This window comes from Rhyacophila brunnea, unplaced genomic scaffold, assembly GCF_057557595.1.
Source record: "Rhyacophila brunnea isolate RB1 unplaced genomic scaffold, BYU_Rbru_1.0 scaffold_16, whole genome shotgun sequence".
Classification (NCBI taxonomy): Eukaryota; Metazoa; Arthropoda; class Insecta; order Trichoptera; family Rhyacophilidae; genus Rhyacophila; species Rhyacophila brunnea.
The window spans coordinates 14,470,163-14,497,839 of record NW_028232816.1 but is presented as its reverse complement, the minus strand read 5'-3'; the positions used below and the strand labels follow the sequence as shown (position 1 = coordinate 14,497,839).

The window sequence follows — 27,677 nt, the reverse complement described above, 5'->3', positions numbered from 1 at the left end:
ATTCATTTAATTCAAATTGACAAGTAATTCAAACAAAATATGCAATTGATATTCATATTATTGCGATTGTAATCGGTGGACAATTTTAACATCAGTGAATATTTTATGATTACTGAGCAAGGCATTCTCAAACTGTCTCATTGACGTAGGTTCACGTTATTTTAATATGATAATGTTAAGATAATTCATCTGAAAAAATGATCATTAGTGTTTCACATAGCGTGTTAAAATACATAGAAATTTTAGCCATACAAATAATAACAAGAGCACAATCATACATACATACCAGTAATTCACTAATCATGGTAGGGATGTAGTACATATTTATATTAAATAGTACCTACAGCCTGTTACAGGACTGAGGCATTCAGATAAGTTTGGTCGACACCCATGTACACCACTATATAGCTGGTGTTTCCAGGGAAGTCATAAATAATGATAACTGAAATACCTAACGGGTGTGGAGTGGCATCCGATCTCGAGTGTGGAAGAATATGGGATAAACTTAAACACGTGTCAAGAATACGCTTGTGCTTCATTCTGACAAACGCTCTCAGTTTATGCACTGACGCTCATTCAATATTGGTGAAGTTGAAGGTTACAACACATACTATTTCACATCTATAATCTGTGGCTCATTTTCGTAGGACACACGTTCAAAACCCTGCGTCAAAAGTGTATTGGGGTTGGTATATAGCCTGTCGGAATTCTATTTATTAATTTTTACTGTGGGTATTGCCTACCGTTGAAGTGAATGATATTATGTACCTACATAAATACTAAAAAATGACTTAAGTACTGAATTAGGTGTGCAATAAATTATACGATCCTTACATCAAATTTAATAGATAAAAGTCGCTCTGTAAATGGGGAAACCGTGTCACATTTTTGTATAAGACGTGTTATTACTCTATCCATACAAATGAAGCGAATGTGTCGTCGGTTTTATAAATAGATCTCGCGCACGCTCCCCTTTTATAACGTGAGCCCACCCCAAACATATTTATGTTGTTACCGTATCAACATACACATTTGGGGATCGTTTGTGGGTTTAGATATTTTGATATAATGATGAATTTACGATATTATAACATAAGAAAAGTAATTTACATTTTTATTTAATATTTACGTATTTCACAAGCATAGTGAACCAAGTACATTCTGGTTATTTTTGAGTAAGCTATGTTCAAACATAATATTTGAGTATTACTAATTTCTGTAAGGGTGTGATTACAATTCTGAGGTGTTATTTTGAGTACATTTACGTTACCTTACGTTACGTATTAATAAATTTTAATTGAAAATTGTCAATAAGATGTAGGTATCTAGGTATTAAGTTTAAGCTTCATAATTAAAAGAAAAAAACAATTATAAAATAATTTTCTTCGACCGAGTAGAGTTATAAATAAATGTCAATAGTAAATATTTAGATCTATAAGGCGCGTGTTGATGTGATTTTGTTAGTACATATTCACAATTCACAAAAAAAAAATCAAAAAAAAATTTTACTTGACATAGGAATATCACATAGGCACATTTTAGCAGCTGCTTTTTCATTCGTTTCGGCTAGCCACGTGGCGTTACTGTCCTGGCATGGCCTCGCATATGCACACAACAAAATTGCAACATTGCGCCCATAATTTTATGTATGCCTATATCCCAGTCGAGACGATTTCCAATGTGCGATTGGACTAATAGTTTAGAATAGAAAGACGGTGGGTCAGTGGTTGGGTGCTAAATCCGGACGTGTGTGTTTATGAATCCTTTATTAAGGAACATGTTTACAAATACATCGCATCGCGTATATCTCGAATAATTGGGGGGTTGAAAATATTTTGGAAGCTGCATATTATTATTATTATTATTATTTGACGTAAAGACAGTTGTGGAATTTTGAAACTGTAATACAAGGGAAAAGATTATGTATTTTGGATAATATTATTCAAGATTTTCAATTAAATTAACAACTATCTCACCGTTAAAACATGATTTTATTATTATAAAAGTGTGTTATATTGTTTAATAGTTTGAATCTCAAACTGATTAAAATTCATATGTTGGTTTCTTTCAAAACTAATAAAAAACATAATTTTAGAGAGTTAATCTAAGATTTTTCGGTAAAAATGAATTAATTCCAATCGAAAACCATTTTGATTTTATAATAATGATTTTATCATTATTCATGATGTATAATTGTAGATGTACGCTCTGTCTATTATAAATGGTTGTCTACAGGGAACTCAGAAATAATGGGAACTGAAATAACTAAAGGGTAAGGAGTAGCAGTTAACCGATCTAGAGTAAGGAAAAATTCGGGATAAACTTTAACACGTGTCAAGAATACGTCATAAGTCAAATACTGACAATTTACTGCCCTCGGTTTATGCATTGACGCTCATTTAATATTGGTGTATTACACACACTATCGCACGTGCATAATGCGTGTTTCATTTTCATAGGACACTCAAACACATTCAAAACTCTGCAAAATGTAGCGTATTAAAGGAATTCTATTTATTATCTATTCTGTGGTTGTATATGATTAAAAACCATAACCGTTATATCAGTAAAACATACGTTTTTTCCGGTATATACTATAAATTCGCCCCAATGATTTTCTGTGCCAATTTTTATTTAATATTGTAAAAGTATAACTGCAAATTTTATACAATACCACACGTGGCCTACTGGGACAACCAACAAAGAATATACAACACTTTGTATTGTGATCGTGTTATCCAACCTTTGACGCGCCTATTGGGTCTGTGCCCTATTGTGTGATACATAATTGGGTGTTGCTATTATTTATTATTCCTTTATAATATCGTTTATTATGTTCTATTATCATTTCTATTATGTACATAAGTATTTAGGTGGCCTTAAATTCGGAGGTATGATATAACGTAATATAATATTTATATGTTTGTAACAGTGGGTGTAAATGTTGGTCTGAAACACAGAACAGATTAATAAATAGAATTCGGATAGTATCTAATACACTACATTTTGAAGCAGGGTTTTGAATGTGTGAGTGTCCTACTTATAAACTTGCAATAGTGTGTGTTGCAACTGCAACCTTCAAATACCAATATTGAATGAGTGTCAGTGCATGAACTGAGAGTCATTGTCAGAACGAAGGACAAGCTTAGAATGACTCGCTCACCACACTCTAGTTCGGTTGCCTGTTAGTTACTTCACACCTGTTAGGTATTTCAGTTCCCATTAATTCTGTGTTCGTTGGTCTGAAATATAAATCTGTTTTTGTTAAAATGCTGGTATTTTTACCAACTCTTTAATTTCACTTGGTCTAAGAAATTTCATCGCAAATACGTCATTGTATAAGTTCAGTGGATGTGCATGGTAGCTAAGAACTATGGACCGAGAAGTGTGGAAGGAGTTAAGGTAGGTCTTCATCCAGCAGTGGATAGACCTCGACTGATGATGACGATCATATTATTTTAATATATGTTTGCTTGCATGTGTTACCGAATTGACGTTTCTTGTGGCGTTCCAAACATTCCCAAACAGTCGTCATACAACATCTTAAATCGATCATTTATAAAACGAATCGTTGTATAAATAAATAATATATGATTATTTGTATTAAAATCCATTCATTCTCCTTTGTGTGGGGATCTCATTGTGGCGCAACAAAGAAGGTGAAAAAGCCACTCAAGGTGTTGGGGTCGCTTCTCTTTTTATAATATCTCGATATGTGTCTATAATAGGCGTCGCATTGCTGTGGTTGGCGAGCACAGATTTCTGAAAAAAACTAATTTATATTATAATTAATTACCTGCACTTTTTATAGGGACGCATTTTGCAACATGAAGAAAACGTTCTAGTCATGTCGTTTGGTAGTTTAAAAATAAAACTTTATAATATATTCCTGACAAGTGAAGGGTGACTATACATACCTACTAATTATGTATTATTCACTTTAATTGTGTTGTGAGGGATAAATAAAGTTTTGATGTAGGGAAAATGTAACCAACATCACACGTATTTGGATTGAATATTAAAAACTAATTTGTTTATAAATAATAAATTAATTTTGGTGACAGACTTAATTGATTCACAGTGAAGAGGTAATTAAATAATAAAAAAATATGAAGTTCTGAATCCACATAATTCAATAAGGGTTAGGACCGGGTTCGTTTTAGAAATAGATTGTCATCTATCACAGTTATTCATACATTATTTGAAGTTCTGAAAAAATTACCAAAATACGTAGTACTTACAGTTATCGTAATAGATTTTTGGGTTTCCACCGCGTGTACTTCTTCCTTCTTTACTCGACGTTTCGGGCTCGTTACAGAGGCCATTATTATAGAAGTGTAGTGAAGGTTCGCTCTATGAATGCCAAAAGTAATCCAATTAGCTAAGAGCTAACGTTGCTCAGAGTAATGTGGCGATGTTACAACCAGAGATACCGGATCGAATATTGGATTTTTACTTAAAGTTAATAAAATAAAATGCCTAGGTATAGAAAAACATTTATACAATCTATGTAGGAACATGAATTTGTATGCAATTGTCAAAAAAAGAGAAGGAATGTACCTACCTATTTACTAAAATGTTTTATTCAGTTTCGTTTGTATTCTTATGATTTGTATAAATGCTGACCATTTTCAGGCCGTGGCACTGATTATGATTGTAGTGCTAGTTATTGATTATCTTCTAATAGTCTAATACAATGCGGCAACCTGTTCGCAATAAATGAAGATTTTCGATTGCATATTTCGTTCACATGAATACCATTTATTTCAATATGCTGAGGAAGTGAGATGGAATAGGGAACCGGAGGTTAGGTTGGTTTGACTCCCAAATGAATAACTCAGAATTTGGTGCGTGAATGAAATGAACCCTGGTTTTATTATCTCCCTTCCAAATAAATATTGATTTAATTATTACAGGTACGTTTACAGATTATAATTTAGATGTGTGAAATCACGTGTATGCGTTCTGATGAATTTACGAAATCGATCGGGCAAAGCGAACGATAACCTTATGGTTAAATCTTTGATAACTGACTGACATATTGATTTCATGTACTGAGTGTTTTTATAGTGATTCGATACAATAGAAAATGCTGCTATCACTACTTGAATATTTTGATAATCATGCTTTATTGTGTAACGCATGATTCGTTTCATAAAATATAAACAATTGATTTCAATTTGAACAATTATGCACTTTTTAAGAATTAAGCAAGATTGTCTTTATACAAATAACTTTTGTGCATATCATAGCAAACTTAAATAGCATTATTTATTAATTTTAAATATTATTGATTAAGTGAATTATTAAATTATTTTTGCTAAATTAGCTTTCTGTTGAAATTTTGATTGACTCGCATAAATCGCTTGTTTTGCAATTTTAACAATAATATGTTGCAAGATACATTGTAGTTATAAATTAATGGTTTCCTGCCAAGTCATGCGGATGGTAGGGTATTGACGCTACAATGCCATAACCATTATTTTACTATATTGCATTAGAATTATGTGCACTTCCATCCAAGTTTATAGTTTCGTGTCACTATAATGGGTCTCGGCTCTCTATATTTTGTGTGATATGCCTTTATATTTTTTTGACTTTAATTTATTGATTATATTTCAGTGTTTATGTCGATTTGGTAACGTTTGATTCATACATTTAAATTTAAACAAGCTTATTATCAAATACGGTAGGTAGTAATTTTCATATATGGTTAGGTACGAAATAATGTATTGTGCAACCGTTGTATAGTCGGTAGGGACAAGAAAATGTTTCACACCTCTGCCTTATAAGGTTTATATTGTCAATGGAATCTTTTTGAATTAGGCGTGTTCAAATTAACCGCATTTGAATAAGCCGTCTGTTGTTCGGTTGTTTGTATAAAAATAAATGAAAATTTCGGCTACCATCGCTACCTACAACTCTCAGTTATTTATACAATGTACCTACCTACTTAAAACGAGAACAAAGCGTTGATTATTAAAAGTTGTGGAAACAGTTGGAAATCAATGTAAATTGGATTTCAATTAAGTTGCACTATGAAGAACAAATAAACGTCAATACGTCTTGAATCATCATATTTGAATTTATATTTCTTTCTGACTTGATTTCTATTATTTACACAGTACGATCGTCGAACCAAGGATTATGTTAATACGGAATCAGTTCGGAGAGTAATAAGTATTAAAGTATATTTTTATATTATCCCTGTCTAAATAAAATTTGTAATAAACATTTAAAAGTCCATACATATAAATACGTGGTCCATCGGATTTGGATCTTGATCACTTCACAAAGATTTCTTGTAGATGGCTATGTTTTTACCTACTAGAGGCACCTAGCGGAAAAATACAAAGCTTACAATTTGAGACATTTTTTGATAATTTACAATTTATTATTATTACAAGAGATTTTTGACTATTTCATAGTTTTAATATTTTTTATATTTATTTAAAAAAAATCGATTATTATTTTAAATATAAATGTGAATAACTTGAATTCCTTTTTATTTATGGAATTGAAAATGGATGCTGTCCACTAACTAATTATTCCTATTGGGTTCATGCTCCATATCTGAACATACAATAAATGTGAATTTGCCAGATCTGGGATTCAAACCCGATAACACCCTGGAGTTGTAGCTATCGGTTACTAACAACACTACGGGGTGTGGTATAACAGTCTACGGATCTCAAGTGTGGAAAAATATGAGGTAAACACGTATTAAAGAATTATGATGTTTTCAATAGTTACGTCTATTTATATTATAATAATATACATAATTAACGTGTGTCATGTAAATCTATCGCGCTTTCAATATTTGAGAATAGAACAGAATATACTTGAATTTTATGGCATGACCGTCATAAAGTAACCTGATTTCAAATTTTGGTGTAAGTATAGCGATGATTTTTACATATCCATTTTATTAATCTGGTCTGTGGTTGCTCACATACTTTTTACGAGGAATTTTTGCCAGCCATTCGCCCTACCCTTGCTTGCCGAATGAAAGAACATGCCAGACTCGGAATTTCACCCGTGAGGAAAAAAACGATATTAAAACTAAATGTAAATAATTACAAGATAAAAAGAACTTTTTATATACTACGTTTTTAAATTTTCTGTTGAATCATAATTATACGGTTTGGCCGGTGTAGTTACGACGTAACTGTTATGTAGTTATTTTATCGTATCAGATTGAGTAGGTGTCTACCTGCCAAGATTAATAATATAATTAATTTACTGAAAATCATTTCAAACCTACGTCAGGATAAATCCCATATTGCTTCCCAAATGTTAGTTATGTATTTTAAAAGTTTAAAATGTCTAGCTAGTCGGGAAGTTAGTTAAAAATCGATTGCCAGATTTGTACTGGATAAACAACCACCGGACAAACAAGGATACGAGCTAAGAAAAACGTGGTAAAATAACAAGAATTTCGTTTAATATAATATTATTAAGGTTATCATCGTCAGCCTGAATCTATCCACTGCTGGATGAATGCCTCTTCTACCTGCTTCCACTTCTCTCGGTCCCGTGCATTGCGTTGCCACGTACTTCCGCAGAACTTTATCATTTCATTGATCGAACGGCCTCTACGTCTACCTTGCGGACGTTTTGTACTTCTTGGATACCACCGGATGACTAGATTTGTCCAACGATTGTCTCTTCTTCGAGCTATGTGTCCAGCCCATCTCCGTTTAAGGTTTTTAATAAACTCTATTACATCGCAAACCCTTGTCTGCTTCCTTCCTTATCCACTCATTCCTCTTTTGTCCTTTCGCATTATGCCCAGCATGCACCTCTCCATACCACGTTGTGCTACTCTAAGTTTCTGGATCTCTCTTCCTAAGTATTAAGGTTATATTATGTAGATATTAATTAGTATTTAGTGAGTAGACTTTCAAATTTGCATCCAAATATAATTATTATATTATGATGTTGGTAGGTTGGCACATAGGGCAGAGTAGAATTCAGGGACAGGTGACAATTTAACTGTGCATTAATTTTGTAAGCACCTTTACAAAAAGTTGATTTACCTTTACAATTATTACAGTAAACCTATTTGTATTTTTCGCTCTATCAGGTATCTATATTATATTGTTTAATATTGATTAAATACTAACAATTCATCTATATTTGTCACCTTTAAATGCATGGAAGATTAAGTGTCCGATGCTTATTATGCATATAACATTAAGTCAGTGGTAGATATTATCAGGGGCGGCTCTACATTAAGGTTTCGTAGGGACCATCCCCACATCGTTATCATGTTAAAAATACATGCCCGATATTTTTATATTATACATTGTCATAATATACCTACTTAATTACATGATAAAATGAACTATTTAATTTATTTTATCCATCTAAACCGTCGCAATTTTATAGAGATATTTAGTCACTCAGTCCCATCCCATTGCCGCGGTACAAATCTCGTTCTACAAAGGATGTGAATGCATTAGCGTTAGTATAGGTATACGGGGGAACGAATCAAATAACCCCTAGGTGAGTAAAAACGTTCGCTGTATATCGTTGTTCAAAACTGGTGAGGGTAAGTCTATAATAATTATTATTTTTAAGAACGCTTTTTAGATGTAATTAAGTAACGACTTAGATAATCATATTATTATATATGTAGCTACTAGCTTGGTTCATATTGTATAATATGAGAAAGTAGGTATGTATAATTAATGGCTAAACCCCACCACCTGGAAAGTTGTCGAACCGCTACTGGATATTATATAAAACAACTACAAACTATAATGAAGCTATAATGAATGCTCATAATCTCAGATAACAATGGTTATCTACATTAATAATAATAGATCTCACTCTTTTAGATGAATGCGTATAAGCTCTAAGGAACACTTTGAAAAATCTCCCCTAAGAACATTACTTGGTAATCCCCCGGTTTGTGTGTCCACTAGGATTAATTTGTTCACTTCATTAGAGCCGGTCAGTTTGTGGGACTACATTCTCCCCTTCTTATAATGTAATTCATTATATTACTATTATAATGCTTTCTTGTGAGAAAATAATGAATACCGGGTCAGATACAATACGTTTATTGTTTTGTCGTGTATTATTTTACACTTTGGTAATAATTGTTGTGTTTCTCATGTCTTTTTCATTTTAATCCAGGTGTAAACTCTGCTTTATAATAATATATTATTTTAATATCCACAATACTTGGTAAGAATACAAAAAAGCTTGATTGTGATGATAATACCCTCTTAGAAAGAGGGAGTGATTTTAAAATCACATCGTGATTATATGAATGATAATAGGGTTGGAAGAAAATGTTTTCACGATTTAAAAAAACATATTTGCAAAAATATCATTTGGATGTCTGAACCAGATTCTAGCAATTATTAACGGATATAATCCGTTTTGGTTTACTTGCATAAATTGGCTTGTGCTAATTTGTTCGTGATTTGAAGTCATTAAATAAAAATTCAATTATTAGGCTCCGAAACCCTCCAGAGACGAAAAAAGCAGTTTATTTAGGTGAATGGAATATTGGTATTTCACTTTCTTCGTCAGGACCTCATGACTAGATGATTTGGATGTCGAAAAGCAATTTCAACGGCTTGGCCACTCTCTTATTGGTGTTATACGACACTCAAGGTTTATGTCAGTTGAATACTTCGCATGCATTCGATAACTAATTGTGGATGGTACAGGTTGCTATAACTCGTATATTATAGCGACCTGTAGCTATAGCTGCAGGGTAGGTCTTTATAGCTACACTAACAACTGAGTATGGGGAATGTATCTAGAAAAATGCGACGAAAAGCAGTAATTCCCTTCCTGCCGCCTTAAAAAATCAAATTCGAAATGGACCCCTCCCAAACCATTTTCTGCGTGTGCGCCTGATCTCAATGTATGTATTAATTAAAACGGAGTTTATTTGGTAGGTGCATTTTTTGAATGATCTATTGAGAAGTAGCTTTATCAAAAATTGTAAAAATGTTAAAGAAAGAATCGTTTTAAAATTATTGTAAAGTCAGTGTTGCAGCACAAAATAATATTATGTCACATTGTTATCAATTCTAAGTAAAATAAATAAATGATGAAGTAATATTTCCGTGAAAGGGTTCATTACACGATTTCTTCGCAATTTATTTTATATTCAAAGTGCCGTAAGTCGATATAAGTAACAATATAAGCCTCTTTTTAATGTAAAACACGTCTAACCTCAATTTTCTGACCGTTAATTTAGCCAAGTTACTTGTTTATTGCGATTTTCGCATTAAGTCGCACTGATAAGAAATGATAAAGTCAACTCGCATGCTCGGCTAGTGGATATAACAATAATAATTAATAATATAAACTCATTCATTTCAAGGAATATGTAATTTTATGATAAAAATATTTCTTTAATAGAATTTAAAGTACACGTTTGCAATCACAATATTTAAATATATGTTTTTCCATTTTGCATTTTTATGAAGGTCAAAAGAGTTACGTTTAATCACGTATCATTTCACAGTCATTCTACCTAAGGATTTTCAATCCTGGCAAAATATCGTTTGCTGGAATCGATTCGATTTAGATAGAAGGAGTCTTATAGGTACACATATCCGTATTAGTAATTTTTAAGGTAATTCCATTTTCAAAACGAAAGATGATTCGTGTAGGTTGGTAACAAGTTAATTATTTTATTATTTTATTGGCAACCCCAAAATCAAAATGACGGCTCGCGTTCTGTTATGGAGTCCGTTACTTTGTTTACATAACCTACATACCTACACATTTATTGGTGTTTTACGTGATTATTCATCTAAAAATAATGCTAACCGTATTTTCGTCGGCTGCCTACAAAAAATTAAATTTCTCTCAGAAAAAATGTAAAAAATAATTTAAAAAATATCTTAAATTTTTACATTTTGTGGCCAGTTTTGCGTAATGTCTGTTAAATGCATATTTATGGGCTTTTGCACTTATTTATAAAACATCGTAAATTGCCCGACGATAGCTGTGATCAAGACTCGTTTTTTTTTTAACCCAATGTATTCAAAAAAACTGGAGGAGATATGCGGATTTCGTTTAACAGTCACTGGACATGATGGAAGATGTTTAAAAAATATTGTCTTCCATCATATGATGGGAGACAAATACGAAAAATTCGCCAATATTTTATCCATAAATCTGTGTGGACATTGGGATGTTGTTTTCCGCATATAAACAAATACTGGCAGATATGCGGAAAAATTTAATGCCCATACATAAAAAAAATAATCTTGTATTGTATAATAGTATTTAAAAAATAGTTAAGTGTGTCGTTTTTTAAAGTTGTGTTTAGTTTAGGTATATTGTATTTCTTATTTAATTATTTGTACTTAAAAAAAAACATTTTTTAAATATATTAACTACCTGAAGTACCCGGCTACGCACAGGGTCGCTTCGTAGTTATATTTATCTTAGATATTTAAAAAATAATAAGAGATTATTATTTTTTTAATATCAAAATATCTGTGTAATACAATATGGCAATATGAAAATTCTAATAGGAGTAAAGGTCAAACAAAAGAACACTAAATTAAAATCGAATACAAAATATGCAAACGTTATTAATGTTATTAATATGTAGTAAAAAAAAATCAAAATTGGATGGAACAAACAAACAATAAACTTTGTATTTTATATAATACTAATTCAGAAACCTTCGCAGGTATATGCATAACAACTGACAAAAGTTTCATCGCAATCGGATGAATGGTATATACGCGCATATATACGCGTATATATACGGTAATGGCGCATACGAATAGAAGAAGAAGATGATTTTCTAATTCAGAAATCTTTGTGGGCATGCGCACGACAACTCACCAAAATTTCATTGCAGTCGGATGAATGGTATAGGAACGCATACGAATAGAAGAAGAAAAAGATGGTTGTACTAATTCAGAAACCTTCGCAGGTGTGCGCACACCAACTGACAAAAGTTTCATCCCAATCGGATGAATGGTATTAGGAACGCATACGAATAGAAGAAGAAGAAGATGTTTGTACTAGTTCAAAAACCTTCGCGGACGTGCGCACAACAACTGAAATTTGTGTTTTCTTTTAATGATTAAAATTAATAATTCGTTTTCCGATTTCTATCATTGTTGATTTGTATCAATATTGGGCGAAGTAAATTTTTAACTGCATATTTTTTTCTTTTTAGTGCATATCATAATGATTTTAAGTGCATAGTATGTGCTTGCATATAATCATGACGTTATTTGTTGCATATAAATTTGCTCCTTAGTAATTACTATATTATTATGTAAAAGACGTGATAATAAAATTCCCCGAAGGAAAAATTATGAAAAAACTCATACCTAATCGATGTTGATTGTGGGAAGGCAGTAGGTAGGTAGGTAATAACACCACATGCTCATAGGTAATCACACGAACGTTGTAAAAGTTATGTTATTTTTATCGTAGACTACTCTAACTGACATATTGAGGCAGTTTCATTCGTCATCCATTTTTATTGCCTTGCATTATTGATAACGACAAACGTAAATTATTATTGTTTGCAAAATAATGATTATTATTGCGATTTAAATAATGCAGTATGCATGTATTGAGGTGCGATTAAAACGTCTACATATTATATTATAATAATATATAAAATTATTTTATATAATATTATCAGTAGAGTTATGTGTTGGACCTTGGTTTATTGCAGTTTTCTTTAACACGTTGACTCCCAATCGAGTACTAATTTTATGAAGGGAATGAAGGACCACGGTATTAACTCATTAAGTCATCGTAAGAGCCAAATTACACGTGCTCATGCCGATCGTCTGCTACAATCGTTCCCCCGATCATGAAATCGTCGTTAATTTTCTACAAACACGTATCTCAATTTTTGTCAGTTTTGAGTTGTTTGATGTAATGAATTCAGAATTTAAATACGCACATATTCCACTAACACGTATCTCAAAACATACTTTATAACATAATACATTTATGCAATTACAAAAACTCGTATCACAATAAAAGACTTTTCTAAATATTATAAACTCGTATATTGAGTTACGTGTTTGTGAGTATACAGAATACCGAACTCCAACAGATGATTATACTGAAGCTCTTTTTCGTAAGTCAAGATACGTGTTTACTGCAGTAATATTCAGAGTATAGTTGCAACGCATTTTCGTATCTTCGACAATATGACTGATCGGTCGAAAGTATTGTGCGATAAATTGAATAAACATAACAGTTTTTTCATGAAATTATGTGTAACTATACTAAATGGATATTTCATAGAAGAAAATTTATTTCTAAATTAAAAACTGAGAGAATAAAGTTCTTATTTACCTCTCCTGAGAAGTTATATTTTTTGAAATACGTGTTTGTAGAAAATTATCGATGAAATGTCACTTTGGATCGTTCACTGGAGTCGTGACCAAAATAGAATAATTCATATTTTTCTCTCACGACTCAATCAAAGATCGTTTACAGTTGGATCGAAAATTACGTATGATGTTGGAAAAATAGGGAACGGGTCAAAATTACATTTCATGATCGGGAGTGATAATTTGCCGGTGTAATTTGGGCTCCCGGTATTTTATAATAAATTTGAGCCACCTTGAAGAGAGTACACTATGTTATAATATTTTTAAGATATTTTCTCGATGACACCGAGAGACCCACACCATTGAAGTGTAATGCTGAGCCGAGAAGGCCAAAGAGGTTTTTACAAATGAGAATGGTAGGTTTGCTACTGTAGGTACTGAAAAAATATCCTCGAGAAAGCGGACTATCCGACTTATGACGGTGGATGCAGCGTCGAAGACCTGGCAACGGAAGTGGGATGAAACTGGTGGCTGTTCTGTTTTGTCACCGTTCTGTTTCTTCATGTTCTGTTTATTCATGTTCTGTCATGTTGTGTTTTGTCCGGTTACCCGTTTACGGTTTGAAATTGATTGAATTCGGATGCAATTACCCAGCCTACTATATTTTCACAGAAGAATAGTATAATTTTCATTTATTTAATTCTATCTTATATGAATAAAATTATCTATGTAGGTATATTATAATTATACCATTGTCGAATCGAGCGCGCTGTGCAGTTTGCATTACTATTCCACGATGTATAACATTTGTAGTGATTTAAATGCATACTATGGACATATTGCGCACCCGGCGAAAACGGATTCCCAAAAAGGCGCCATTGAAAACTTCTTAAAAGTGTAAGTGATCAATATATTTTGAAACACCATAATATAATTTAAATTATGCTGCCAGTTTCAAGTCACGTCGAACCCGCATATTATATTGTGAGTAGTTGAAAATTTTGTAACTATGGGGACCTATTTAATATAACTACACACCATGAAAATATTATCAGGTGTAATATTCTGACCCCGCGTGTCATTCATTTATTGAATGTATTATTCAAATATAATATTTGCATTTACATGATGCCCTATCCCCAATCCAAGGATATATTATACTTCTACACACTTAATAAGTATATAATATCAGGGATTATTACCGACCACTTTTTTGTTATTATTATTTAAACATTCACAATTAAATGTTTTGTGTATTATGGGACAAAGTGGAGTAATCAAGGGAAGGAATTCACTGGAAAATCAATAGTATCCACCACAATACTTGCGGAGGATCGTGTCCGGAAAATTATACGTATGTAGGTACTTATCACACTTCACCATGAGATCTTCGGATTCCGTCGCATTATTCGACCTTGAACTATGCTCTGAAGGTGTCCATGGCCGTGGCTAGGGAATCCAATCCCGAGCGAAAATTTTGATCCCGGGATTTCGGGATTACAATTTGACGATCCCGGAATCCCGTGACTGTTCCCGGGATAGAGCGTTTTTTCGATAGTTAATATATTTTTATTTAGCATTGATAAAATCGGTCAAAATTGTCTAGTATAATTTATTCTATTTAAGACATTAATTGATGTTAATATTGTGTACGTTCAATCTTAAAAATACATGGGTTTAATAGAGTAAATAATATTGTAATAAATAGATAATAATGTGAAAGTAAAACAGTTTTTTTTATTTATTTAAGAAAGGATAACATTCATAAAATACGGCGTAGAAACAAGTGCCTGCCTGCACGTTCGTGCCACTGGTGGTTAGACGCCGTTCGCGTGCCAGAACGTCAGTGGCGTCTAGCTGTTTAAATTAACGAATTTATTATTTTTCTGATGTTCTTACGATGGCGTATGACAACAAAAAATGGTTATTTTATTATCCGTGAGCATCCAGCGATTCCCCCTGTGACATGTGCTGGTACATACACTACACCAGGGGGGGGGCAAACTGCGGCCCGCGGGCCGCATGTGGCCCGCCGGGTATTTTTTTGCGGCCCGCCATCATTAATTGTACTTCTGATTACGAATAACTTTTTTATAATTTTTTAAGAAATATTGACAATAGATTAAAATTTGAAGAATTTGTTGTTTCGTAAATGTGTTATCTCAGTAGGTACGTCTTCCTTGCGTCTCGTCTCACACTATGTAACCAATATTTTCGACGTTGAACATCGTGAAATATTTAAATACTTTTAACTCCGCGTTGCAAGGAAAAAAAATATATGCCCATGATATGGTAAAAAGTTTGATTGGATTTCAATTAAAACTCAAGTTAATCCTTCGACAAATATCGAATAACAACGTGGACCACTTTCCAACTTTGAAGTTGCTGAATATACCAGAATATAAATTTGAATAATATGGTAAAATTATTAAAGCTCTGAATGACGATTTTTCACAAAGATTTGGTGACTTCCAAAAAATTGAGACAAGTTTAGCAATAGTACGCAATCCATTTTCAATAGATATTGATAGTGTACCGCATGGCCCCCACAAGGGGGGAGCTGACAGGGCTCTAGCCTAGGGGCCCGGGCTCAGGGGGGGCCCAGCGTGACGGGTCGACCAGATAAATGAGATAAACACACATCTTAATTTTGCTCTAATAGCAAAAAAAAGTCGCCTGCGGCGCTAGCTTACTTCTAACTTATTACCATTTTAAAACATATAGTTGTTGGGACGTGTTGAGAAATACTGTGTTAAAAAATCGCTAAATTACACTGAATTTTATTTGACCTCGAACACCATTTGAAAAACAATACTGGAGAGCGTCAGACTGCCTTTAACCATAGCGATAGGTAGGGGGCCCGCCCAAGACCCTGGCTTCGGGGCCCGCGTCAAGATGTGGGGGGCATGGTGTACCGACAGAGCTACAACTTAAGATTATTGATCTGCAGTGTGACACTGATTTAAGAGAATTGCATCGTCGTGAAGAAATCTCCAAATTTTACAAAGCCCTTAATTCAGACAAATTCGACCAACTTAAAGATTATGCAAGAAAAATGTTCGTTATTTTTGGATCAACCTATATATGTGAACAAACATTTTCGATCATGAACCTCAATAAAAATTCTTTACGATCAAATATCTCCGATGCCCATTTACAAGCAGTTTTGAGAATATCAACTACAAAATTAGCACCTGAATTTAAAAAATGTAAAACAAAAACAGTTTCGTTCTTCTAATTAATTTTTTTGTAATGTTTATTTTTCGTGATAATAAATAGTGTATATCTAAAAATGGTATTTTACTTGCGGCCCGCCACTCATTTTGAATTCTTGAATTTGGCCCTCCATCCAAAAAGTTTGCCCCCCTGCACTACACTAACATAATTTTGTATTCTAACTAATTGATTGTGATTGATGATTGAAAAATTAATCCCGCAGGTTTCGGGATTATGTTTACTAATTCCGGGATTCATATGTCCCGAAAATTGTCCGGGATCCCGGGATTGGATTCTCTAGCCGTGGCGGTAGGCCGGAGGACATATTGCGAGCATGTCGTCTATGCTGGAGAGTGATAGGGTGAACTAGGTAATTATATACTAGGTACACGAATTATTGTACCGCGCGATGGATCTTTGATAATGTGTGTTGTCACTAGGATTTCAATGTTTTATGAAAATATTAATTTTCCTCTCAAAACAGTATAATTTATGACAAAAAACCAATGTCATTGCGAAAAACAGAACTTGAATGTTGAAATAAAAGGACAATAAAAAAGCAGATATTTTTCATATCTTGATTTTTTGCCGTGCTTCTTTTTAGGTTCACGGTAAATTAACAGCCTCGCGTCGAAAAACTCTTGTTATATTTTGACTCCAGATTTTTTTACAATCTATTTGTTTACTTTATTTATAGTTTCTGTATGTATTATACACGAATGCATAAAAAACAGATTCTCTTATGTAATTCATTCATCGAACTCTCATTGAGTTCGCGATAGTAGGTTCCTACATGAGACACTCCAAACGTAACTTGTGGTGAAACATAATGAATTAATTTTCTTGAATTTGTCGGTTGTGCATTTGTCATGGTATGCTTTCTTTAGAGTGCGCGCCCCCCAGTTAAATAATTCTTTTAAATCAACAGTAGGTATTACCCTAAGTGTGATAGAGGAAACAATGAAATGCAATTAAATGTGAACACGTGCACGAAAATGTCCGTTCGCAAATTGATTTGAAAATGATCATTAATTTATATTATTTTTGTTGATGATTATGTAGATAAGAATGTTGCAGAAAATGTGTATAAAATATTATATATAGTATATATATATATCCTACTTATATACTTATATACTTATAGTTAGTTATAGTGGTTTAATCTCAGAAAAAAATAATAAATAGGTATAATTCCGATAGGGTATTCCCGAATACACTACATTTTGACACAGGGTTTTGAATGTGTGAGTGTCCTACAAAAATGAAACTCATATTGTAGACGTGAAATAGTGTGTGTTGCAACCTTCAAATACACCAATATTGAATGAGCGTCAGTGCATAAACCGAGAACAGTTGTCAGAACGAAGGACAAGCGTATTCTTTACACGTTTTTAAGTTTATCCCATATTCTTCCACACTCGAGATCAATTGCTTGTTACTCCAGACCCGTTAGGTATTTCAGTTCCCATTATTTCTGAATTCCCTGGGTTTAACATTGTCGATACGTTAGTTTAATAGGGGATAACTCAAAAATCCTTGTTCTGGAATAATGGTGTCTGAAATTTTTCCACAAATCCTAATTCAAATTGTATAGCTTTGATTTTTGATGATAATGGTTTTTTTTGTTTACTCTAAAAGATTTTAGCAATGCACGATGAAATTTTAGAATTTATAAAAGAATTGATTATCATTAAATTAATGATTAATCCCAGAAAGGATTATGTAATTTTATGACTCATTGAAGATTTTTTTCTTGAATTATAAAGAAAATACATTTTATTAATTCAAAGCCTTGAAATTTTGAGTGGTTTCCCTATATAACTAGGGTATCATTATATACGTAATTAATTTTATTTACATTATAAATATTTCAATTTAATCAAGACGATGATTGCATGATCCCTAATCAAATAAATTGCAATAACAACTCACCTCTGCATAACCTTTGCGGTTTCCTGAAATTTACATTTTTTGCTATTCAGATTCAGATTTTAAATGAATCACATTTTTTTTACTAAGTATTTTTATTTAATTAAAAATAATGTATACAAAAAATAGATACTAACCTCGAGGGATCAATCAAACACACAGGCACGCATTCCATAATCCATACACATCTGAAATCGTATTATCTTTTTTCATTTTTTTGATACTTTGTAATAATCACAATAATTGCATGTCAACGTTCATCAATGAGCGTTTAGTATGGTCGTTGAGTATTATTTGTATTTCTGACAAATGTATCCATTAACTCCTGTGCAGTGGCGCCGTGCAGTTTTTTCATGCACGAGGGAAAGTATTTTTAATCGCTCTAATTTTTTGAAACAAACATTTTTATTTTGTGTTTAAAACCATGCTATAGGTACAGCAGGGTTTATTCTAAATAGTTAACGTGTTTTCGTTAATTTTATTTCTCCAGAGTAACATGGATATGGTTTGGAGCAATTCCATAAACACGGCGGTTATCTACAATAATTTTCAGCACAGTTAACGTCTTATTTAATTTCAAATCCATGTACTAGATGTATTCACTCACACTAGAAGCAGGCGAAAGGCGTATCCGACATAACCTAGAATTCTACAACATCCTTAAAGGAGAATGTATCGCCATTCGTTTACCCGGTTAACCGTGGTAGACGGATTGGTGGGTCATGTAGCAAGAATGGACGACAATGGCCAGCCGCCGGGGACATCTTGGATAACAGGCCCAACGGTCGAGTGGCAGGCTCAAACTCTGGCTGAACCGTGTCAAAAATTATGTTGGAGCGGTTGGTGCAGACACAATATGGAGACCCAAGACGCTTATGATGATGAAACGAAACACTGAATCTGTTGAAAAGAATCTATTTTTAAAGCATATATTAATTAAATTAAATTTTTTTGTATACCTATTCGCCGTACTTCTACTATGTTATTTTATTTTTTTCTACATTTATTTTTGAATGAAGAGTCGAATGTTAAATCACATAGGCCAATATCAACTTCTTAAATCTGCAAACCATCTGATTGCACCAAAAATGACATTTTGTTATAAAGCATGTTTTCTATGCTCCCACAAAATTTCAAATTAGTTAACCTATAAATAAATGCGTTATCGTTCTTCAGACAAAACAGCTAACTGCAGGTACCAAATTTCCAACATCATAAATGGAACAACACCGCTCTTCATAAAAAATTTCTTTCAATATAAAAGGTAAGCTAAAATAGAGTGAAATTTTTGGATTTGTTAATTTCTCCTTCCTGGACAATTTTCCCAAATGGAGTTAGCCGGTTTGCAGGTTAAGCAATAATTTATGTATTGTTTTGTCATTACAATAATTTAATTTGAATGTTTAAAAGAACTCTTATATCTATCCTAATATATTATGTGGCTTCTAATAATTCTGCATTCAAATGACGATTTGTTATAAGAAGCCAAAGTTTTCTCGTATCTGGGACGCCTCTGTTGTTTTTCTGGGATTAATTTTGGGATACAAAAAGCGATTAATTTTATATTTTTAATTGCCGGTTACGGTATAAGCCTCATATCAGACAGGTAATAAAATACCTAGTCATTATTTCTCTTCAACTAGATTGACGTTAATTTATTACATTTCATTTATTCTTTGTTATGCCTTTTTATATCCGTCATTTTTTTCTGTGTATTTATTATTATTTATATGTGGAAGAAAAAAAATGAGCCGATTAATTAAAAGTACAATACTTCAAAATAATTTGAAGGTTGATGATGTGGTGTACTAATTTAGTATTTGTTTCATTATAAATAATTATTAACGATGCAATAGTTTTTTCTTTAAATTAATTAAAGATCATACCTACCTGTATATTATATTACTTTAGTTATTTGTATAGATTTCTATACAGGTTTCATCATCCATAGGCATTTTTTTTTAAATTTATAATTTTGCCGCCATCACCTTTGGCATAAATGTGCTCAATCTGTTATGAGTCAGTACCCAAGGCGAACAACTTACACATAAATTGTGTGTATAGTACACGCAACAGAAGTGAAAATTTTTCACAGTATGTAGTATGTCAATGTATGACAATAATGTGTATCACTTCACCTCACCCCATAGTCTTCAAAGTAAGTATCATGTCTTATTGTCGAAAGGCGATTTCAGTTTTGTTATGTTGAATTTTCCACAATGGCGTAATCGTAGAGTGATTTACGCGGTTGGCCGGCCGATTCGAAATCAAATTAATCCAGAGCGTTGGAGCGAACCCTTTTTTGAGTTGCTCCGCTCCGGGACCTAATATTTGCTCCGGCTCCGCTCCGGGTCAAAAGTTTTAAAAGTATTATATGTACACAAATTTAAAAAAAATAACGACAGCAAATCGTCTCTCATTATTTGTCTCTTCTGTCAACAAAGTGAGATTATTTATCACTCGGCAGTGTTGCCATATTTCAAATAATTCCAGTGTTGCAAAGTGTCAAAATATACTACAATTTTAATTGGATTTTAGGACGAAAATTTATTAATAAAAAACATCCGGACCAGTGGAGTACTACAAATTTTCGATGCTCCGTCTCCGCTCCTGCTCCGGGTGAAATCCTATTGCTCCAGTGCTCCGTGCTCCTGCTCCGAGCTCCGCTACAACGCTCTGAATTAATCCACATTTTTTACCACCGCACCGTGTCCGGTCAAATAGTTGAATACAAAATGTCTAATTAATTCATCTCGCGCTCGACTGTCAACCGAAAGATTTTTGGTTAGAGACCGACTATGGAGATTTTTCAATTGTCAAATCGGCTTCGTTAATATAAGCCTAGTTATACATACGTAACAACGTTTAAAAAAGTTTCACATCCAAAAAGTTCATCTGGTCGGTATTGGCTACGATTTTTATAACTGAAAAATCATTGGGCGCTTTCTATACGGATGATCACGTGACTCGCTTGCATTAGCCAGGCGTAGCACGTATTGTTTGATTTGATTTATATAAATGTATGTCTTAAGCGTAGGGTGTTCAACCAATGCGTGCTACCCGTGCTCACGTATGGCTGCGAGACGTGGACCCTCAACACGAGAGATGTCCAAAGGCTAAGAATCGCACAGCGAGGCATGGAGAGGTGTATATTGGGCATCACGCGAAAGGATGGGTTAGGAAGCAGACAGGAGTACGCGATGTAATAGACGTTGCCAAACAGCTGAAATGGAGATGGGTGGGGCACATTGCTCGCAGAAAGGACGGCCGCTGGACAAATGCCGTCATCCAATGGTACCTTAATGGTAAATGGCCCTAAAAACCGCTGGATTGACGAACTGATAAAGGTCGGCGGAAATACGTGGCAGCGAATGACACAGGACCGAGAGAGTTGGATGAAACTTGGGGAGGCCTTCATCCAGCAGTGGATTGACCCCGGCTGATGATGATGATGATATAAATGTATCTAACTGCAGATAACGTATTAGATTTTAATTTACCAATTCAATTCACAGAACGGTGAATTTTGTGAATAAAACACATAACATTTTAATTCTTAACTTAAATATAATACTACATTACTTAGGACAATTTTTCTATTTGTTCGTGTTTTTGTTATGCACCTATTTTGTACTGAATTATCATGACGTTTCTCAATACAATCCACCCCTTGATTCTAATTTCTCAAAGCAATCATTACATAAAATATGGATCTTTTCTCGAAATTGGAGCGGTTATTCTTTTTATCGCAAAAAGCCAATACTGAATAATATCTTTACTGCCTGACCAACGTAGAGCCCGTCATATTGTAAGAAAAATGATTTAACCCTTTCAGACCGGAGAATATACATACATATACTTATTCAAATATTATGCAACATTATAATTATCATGATTTCAAGCTCAATTAAATCATGTACGAAAAACAACATTTTTTGACTGACATTTGACATTTTGACTTTTAATTAAAATAAAATTAAGTAGATACCTTTGTATTATTTATATGATTTGAAATTGTTTAAATGCATTTTTATTAATTAGTATAAAATATAGGTGTTTAAAATAAATTTTGTTTTTTATTTTCGATCATGTCCGATCCCAATAAATATTATGAGCCCCACAGAGTGTTGGTTTGTGTTAACAGATCTTTTTTTACGAGAAATGGATGTTAGCCACTTGTTCAACCTATTATTAGGTCCATACTCTGACTCAAACCCAAAATGAAAAACAATATGTAGGTATATTTGTTTGCCAAACCCAAGATTCGAACCTGGGATCCACGACATTATAAGCCGCTTAGTCGTCGTGGGTGAAGAAAAATAATTGGTTGGTAGATTAGGTACCTACGTTCGTTTGATAGGCAGGTAATAACATATGAGGATAAACAACTCAATCCGTGTCAGCATATTGTTCGGCGATATTATAGGTATAACTGACAGCAATTATTATAAATTCCTTAGTGTCCAAGTATGGAAAACTCAGTAAATAGCTGACTGCAATGATAATTTCCGCATATCCGTTTTTCCATGTAGTCAGCTATATCCGATGACGCAAACTCCATATAAAATAGCCGACTCAATTAGATCTATCTAATAATTATTTCCTAAATACTCTTTTCAAGATAGTATTTTCATTATGAGTACGTCAATAAATAGCGGATCATAATTCATTGGACATGTCTCTCGAATATAAGTTCCCGATATCTATATAAGTATATAGGTATCTCAGTCTCCGTATCGCTCCGCACAACATATCATTCTACCAAGACTCGGGCCTTGAAGCAGTATCATATTATAGGTATTGTAACCAGGGACGGCTCTAGTAAAGGAGCAAAGTGTGCAGTGCACTCCCGTCATAGATTAAATAAAAATATATAGGTAATATAAAACCCCCATGTATTCAGAAAAATGCGATATCGAAAACTTATGCGAAATCACTCATTTTAAATTCCGCGCGTTTTCGAACAATGGTGACGCAAGCGTTTCAACACTTCGCCTCAGCCACCCATACACACAAATGTCGAAAAAACAATGTCGATGAGACGCGACCAATACACACGTAATAATTCCATCGATGCAGGAGCATTATTCGAAGTGTTCCTTGAATTTACGCACATTTTTCACGCATACATTTATAGCGGACAACCACAGCGACAAAAGAAATGAAGCTTGTAGAATCAAAATCACCAAAGTTCTATAAGACTACATGAGTCTTCGTTGGAAACGATGTTTTTCATATTCTTTTCATTTCAAGTACAGTGCACCGGCCGAAAGCACACACACATAAGCTAGTCATTTGGACTTTATACACAAACCTCACAAACCAATATGAATATTCCTACATATAACTCAGGCGACGCGTCGAGGTACAGTTGGAAGCCTAATTATTATAATGAAATGACGAACTTCATGTCGATGCATATTGTGTCAAAAATATAATCATATTCACGACTGTTAGTTTGGTTGATATAGTCTATGGGTTGATCGTTCGACAGTTGGGTTTATAATATAGATTTAATAGTATTTACAATGAGTACCGTGTATTCAGTTGCATATATTAAGGACAATCGTCACGATTTTTCCAAACGAATTGATATTAAAGTGGCAGGCCGTCCTTTGCCATGTATAAATTTAATTCAAAAGTGTACAGTGAAATCGAAGATTGTTAATCGGAAATTTAATGTGCAAATGTACTCAAAAACACAATGGCTTTGCGGATGTAATATTCTTAATACCCTATTTTGTTTTCCGTGTCTGTTGTTCGGCGGAGATGTTAACTGGACGGTCCATGGGATTCAAGACTTGGTCCACCTGTCAGTAAAAATCAAAAAACACAGTGGTTCAGAAAAACATATTTTAAATGAAATGCAACTTGCAGTCTTGGGAGAAATAGATATACGTTCACAATTGGATGCAGGGTACCGTTTATCTGTGAAACAATTTAACGAACGTGTTGACAAAAATCGTTATATTTTATCCAGATTGATTGACTGTGTGAAGTTCTGTGGTGCATTTGAATTAGCTCTTAGAGGACATGATGAATCTGCAGATTCAAATAATCCAGGTGTTTACCGAGGGCTTATTGACTTTGTCTCGGAAATTGACATAGCCATGAAACAGCATTTGGAGAGCAATAGTGTTTTTAAGGGTACGTCAAAAACGATTCAAAATGACATTTTAGATTCGATTCTAGAGGTGTGCCGTAACGAAATTAAAAATGAAATATCACAAAGCAAGTTTGTAGCTATACAAGCAGATGAAACAACGGACATATCTACTACAGAACAACTTGTTTTGGTCATAAGGTATGAACTACGCGGACAGATACATGAACGATTCTGGAAATTTATGACGCCGAAAAACCACACTGCGGCAGGTATTGCATCTGAAATTTTGAAAGAACTAGAAGTTCTCGACATTAAACAAGCACAACTAATTGGCCAGAGTTATGACGGCGCATCCGTGATGAGTGGCCGATTAGGTGGTGTACAGGCTTTGATAAAAGCTTCGTATCCACACGCACACTTCATACATTGTTATGCACACCAATTGAATTTGATAATGGAAAGAAGTGTTTCAGCTAACACCATAGTCCGAAACTTTTTTGCTAATTTACGAGCGTTTCCAATTTTTTTTTCGAGGTCTGCGAAGCGAACTGATATCTTGAAAGAAATAGTTCATAGAAAAATACCAGCAGCACCAACAACGAGGTGGAATTTCAATATAAGAACAGTTACTGTTGTGCATACTTATCGCGATCAGTTAAAAGAGTGCATGGAACACATTTTAGAATCTGAAAATTTAGACGCCGATACCATTAATCAAGCTGGAATGTTGTTACGGTATTTAAACGAAGACAATTTTAACTATTGGTTAGATTTCTTTGCCAAAATTATGCCAAACTGTGATATACTTTTTAAACAACTTCAATCGAGGTCAAAGGACGTGTTGGAGATAAATATGGACATTGAACACTTTACGCGTGCTATACAATGTATTCGTCAAAATAATCATATGTCACAAATTCAACCATCGAAAAAACGTCGTCCCAATGATTTACCTCATTCTGTAATATGCAATGAAGTATGCGACATTATAGTGAACCAAGCGAAAGATCGTTTCGAATATAAAGGTCATTTAGTAATAGCCAAATTGTTTTTTAGTGAAAAGTTCCGGGATTATCATACAAATTTTCCAACTACAGATTTTAATACGGTAACCACATTATACGACATTATTGACAAATTTAAACTTAAAAATGAACTAATAGTCTTATACAGTAGAGAAGATTTCTACGTTACTGATGGAGCATTGTCGATACTTCAACTTTTCACTAATAATAATTTACTGGAAGTATTTAGTGAAAGTGTTACCCTATTAAAAATAATTTGTACAATTCCGATGACTTCAGTGGAAAGTGAGCGTTGTTTCTCAACTTTAAAGAGGATTAAGTCATTTTTGAGAAATACCATGTCTCAAGGCAGGCTAAATGCTCTTGCGATGCTTAGTATAGAAAAACAATTGATATCGTCAATACCAGACTTTAATATTCGTGTTATTGACGTGTTTTCAAAATCCAAGGATCGGAGGATGGACTTCTTGCATAAATAGGTGAGTCTTTTTTGCACTCCCTCATATTCTTGTCACCGGCCGCCACTGATTGTAACATACTCTTGTACCGACTGTTTACGCTGTAAATAAAACTCGCTCCTTTATCCATCGGAGCAACCACAAATCTCGATTTCTTCACCCAGAACACCATGACTCCCACAGTGGTGAACCAGACGTTCCACGAAACCTTCTACCGGCAAGTTCAGTAAGGTGCAAAGGGGATACGAGACCCTATCACAAATAAACTTACACTACATTGAATTAGAAGTGTGGGTACTTTGAAATATATAAATTGAATGTTAAAATGAATTATATTATAATTTTTAATAATGATAGAAATCATTAAACCCTTGAACATTTGATCGGTTCCTAGAGGGTTTGATGTTTAAAGATTCGAGGTCTGGCGATCGCAGTTGATTAATTAAATCGGGGTTGCGGGGTTAAACAACACCTCTTAGCGCTCGTGTTTTGTTTATAATGAAATATATCTCGAGATTGGTGCCGTGCCATGATATGATTTGATGATGCTTTATGATACGGATTTCTCCGAAAAGAGTGATCGATCGATATATAAATACTATTGAGTAACTTCTAAATGTGGTAGGGTAAAAAATATAACTGTGTTTCAATTATTATTCTACGGTATTGGAGTTAGTTGTACTTATTTTAACGCATCTAGCGACATATATGACAAATTGAGATGACAATTATTGTTACTAAAATTATTGTCAACCTAAATAAGAAAAAATAACTACGTCGATTCCATACGTACACACATTGAAGCAAAAGGCTTGCAAAAAACCTCCACTAAGATGTAATTAAGTAAACTGGTTACTTTGTTTTAAAATAGATACATTTTGTACTTACACAATTTTTACTAAAAGTATCTACTTATAATATTTATCATGACTATGTAGATATCTAAATATAAAATAGTCTCAATCCAAAAGAAGACAAGTCGTTCACCTCTCTTGATTACATCTAAAAATAGAATATTATTATAATGATTGGTAATTTAACAATCCCATGGCTCGTTAGTTGTCAGTATCGGAGAATTCAGACCATTCTGTCCTGTTTAATTAGAATCCTAGAAGATGTTGATACAAAAAAAACAAGGTTTGACGTAAATGAAAAAAAATAGCGCAAATAAATTTTATAAACTGTCCTTAATAACAATGTTCTGTTAAATCACAAAAATTATGTAGGTACTGCTTAGTTATATTACGTCAAATTGTGGTGTACTGTAGCTTTTATACTGATTTTTGTACTTTTCTTTTGCAGTTGTACGAAATCAACGATGATCCTAAGCGGAAAGAGTTCCTGGATGACCTGTTCTCCTTCATGCAGAAAAGAGGTAAGTTTTTTGCAATGTTTTTATAATATTATATTAGCACCATTACATAATCATTTCTTTATTTTGTTAACAATATGTATTTTATAAGGTCTGTTATTGTGTAATATTAAAATTGATTGAAATCAAAAAGTTTTTAACTATAAGAAAACGGTTAACAACGAATGTGCATAAACATTTTAAGTTACAATAAACTTATCACGTTTCATCTTAAACTTTAAATTTATTTTTTATTGAGTATTTGACAACGTCACATGTTGTAACGTAAATATA

General features: G+C 33.4%; 1 protein-coding gene across 1 annotated transcript in view; it reads left to right on the top strand.

Moving 5' to 3' along the window:
- The window catches only part of LOC147074427 (protein dead ringer-like), a 277,198-nt gene that overhangs the window by 103,432 nt on the left and 146,089 nt on the right, over window positions 1-27,677 (top strand). The window contains exon 4 of the mRNA XM_085943960.1: window positions 27,335-27,407. Within this exon, the coding sequence (XP_085800086.1) occupies window positions 27,335-27,407 (73 nt within the window). The remainder of the gene's footprint in view (window positions 1-27,334; window positions 27,408-27,677) is intronic.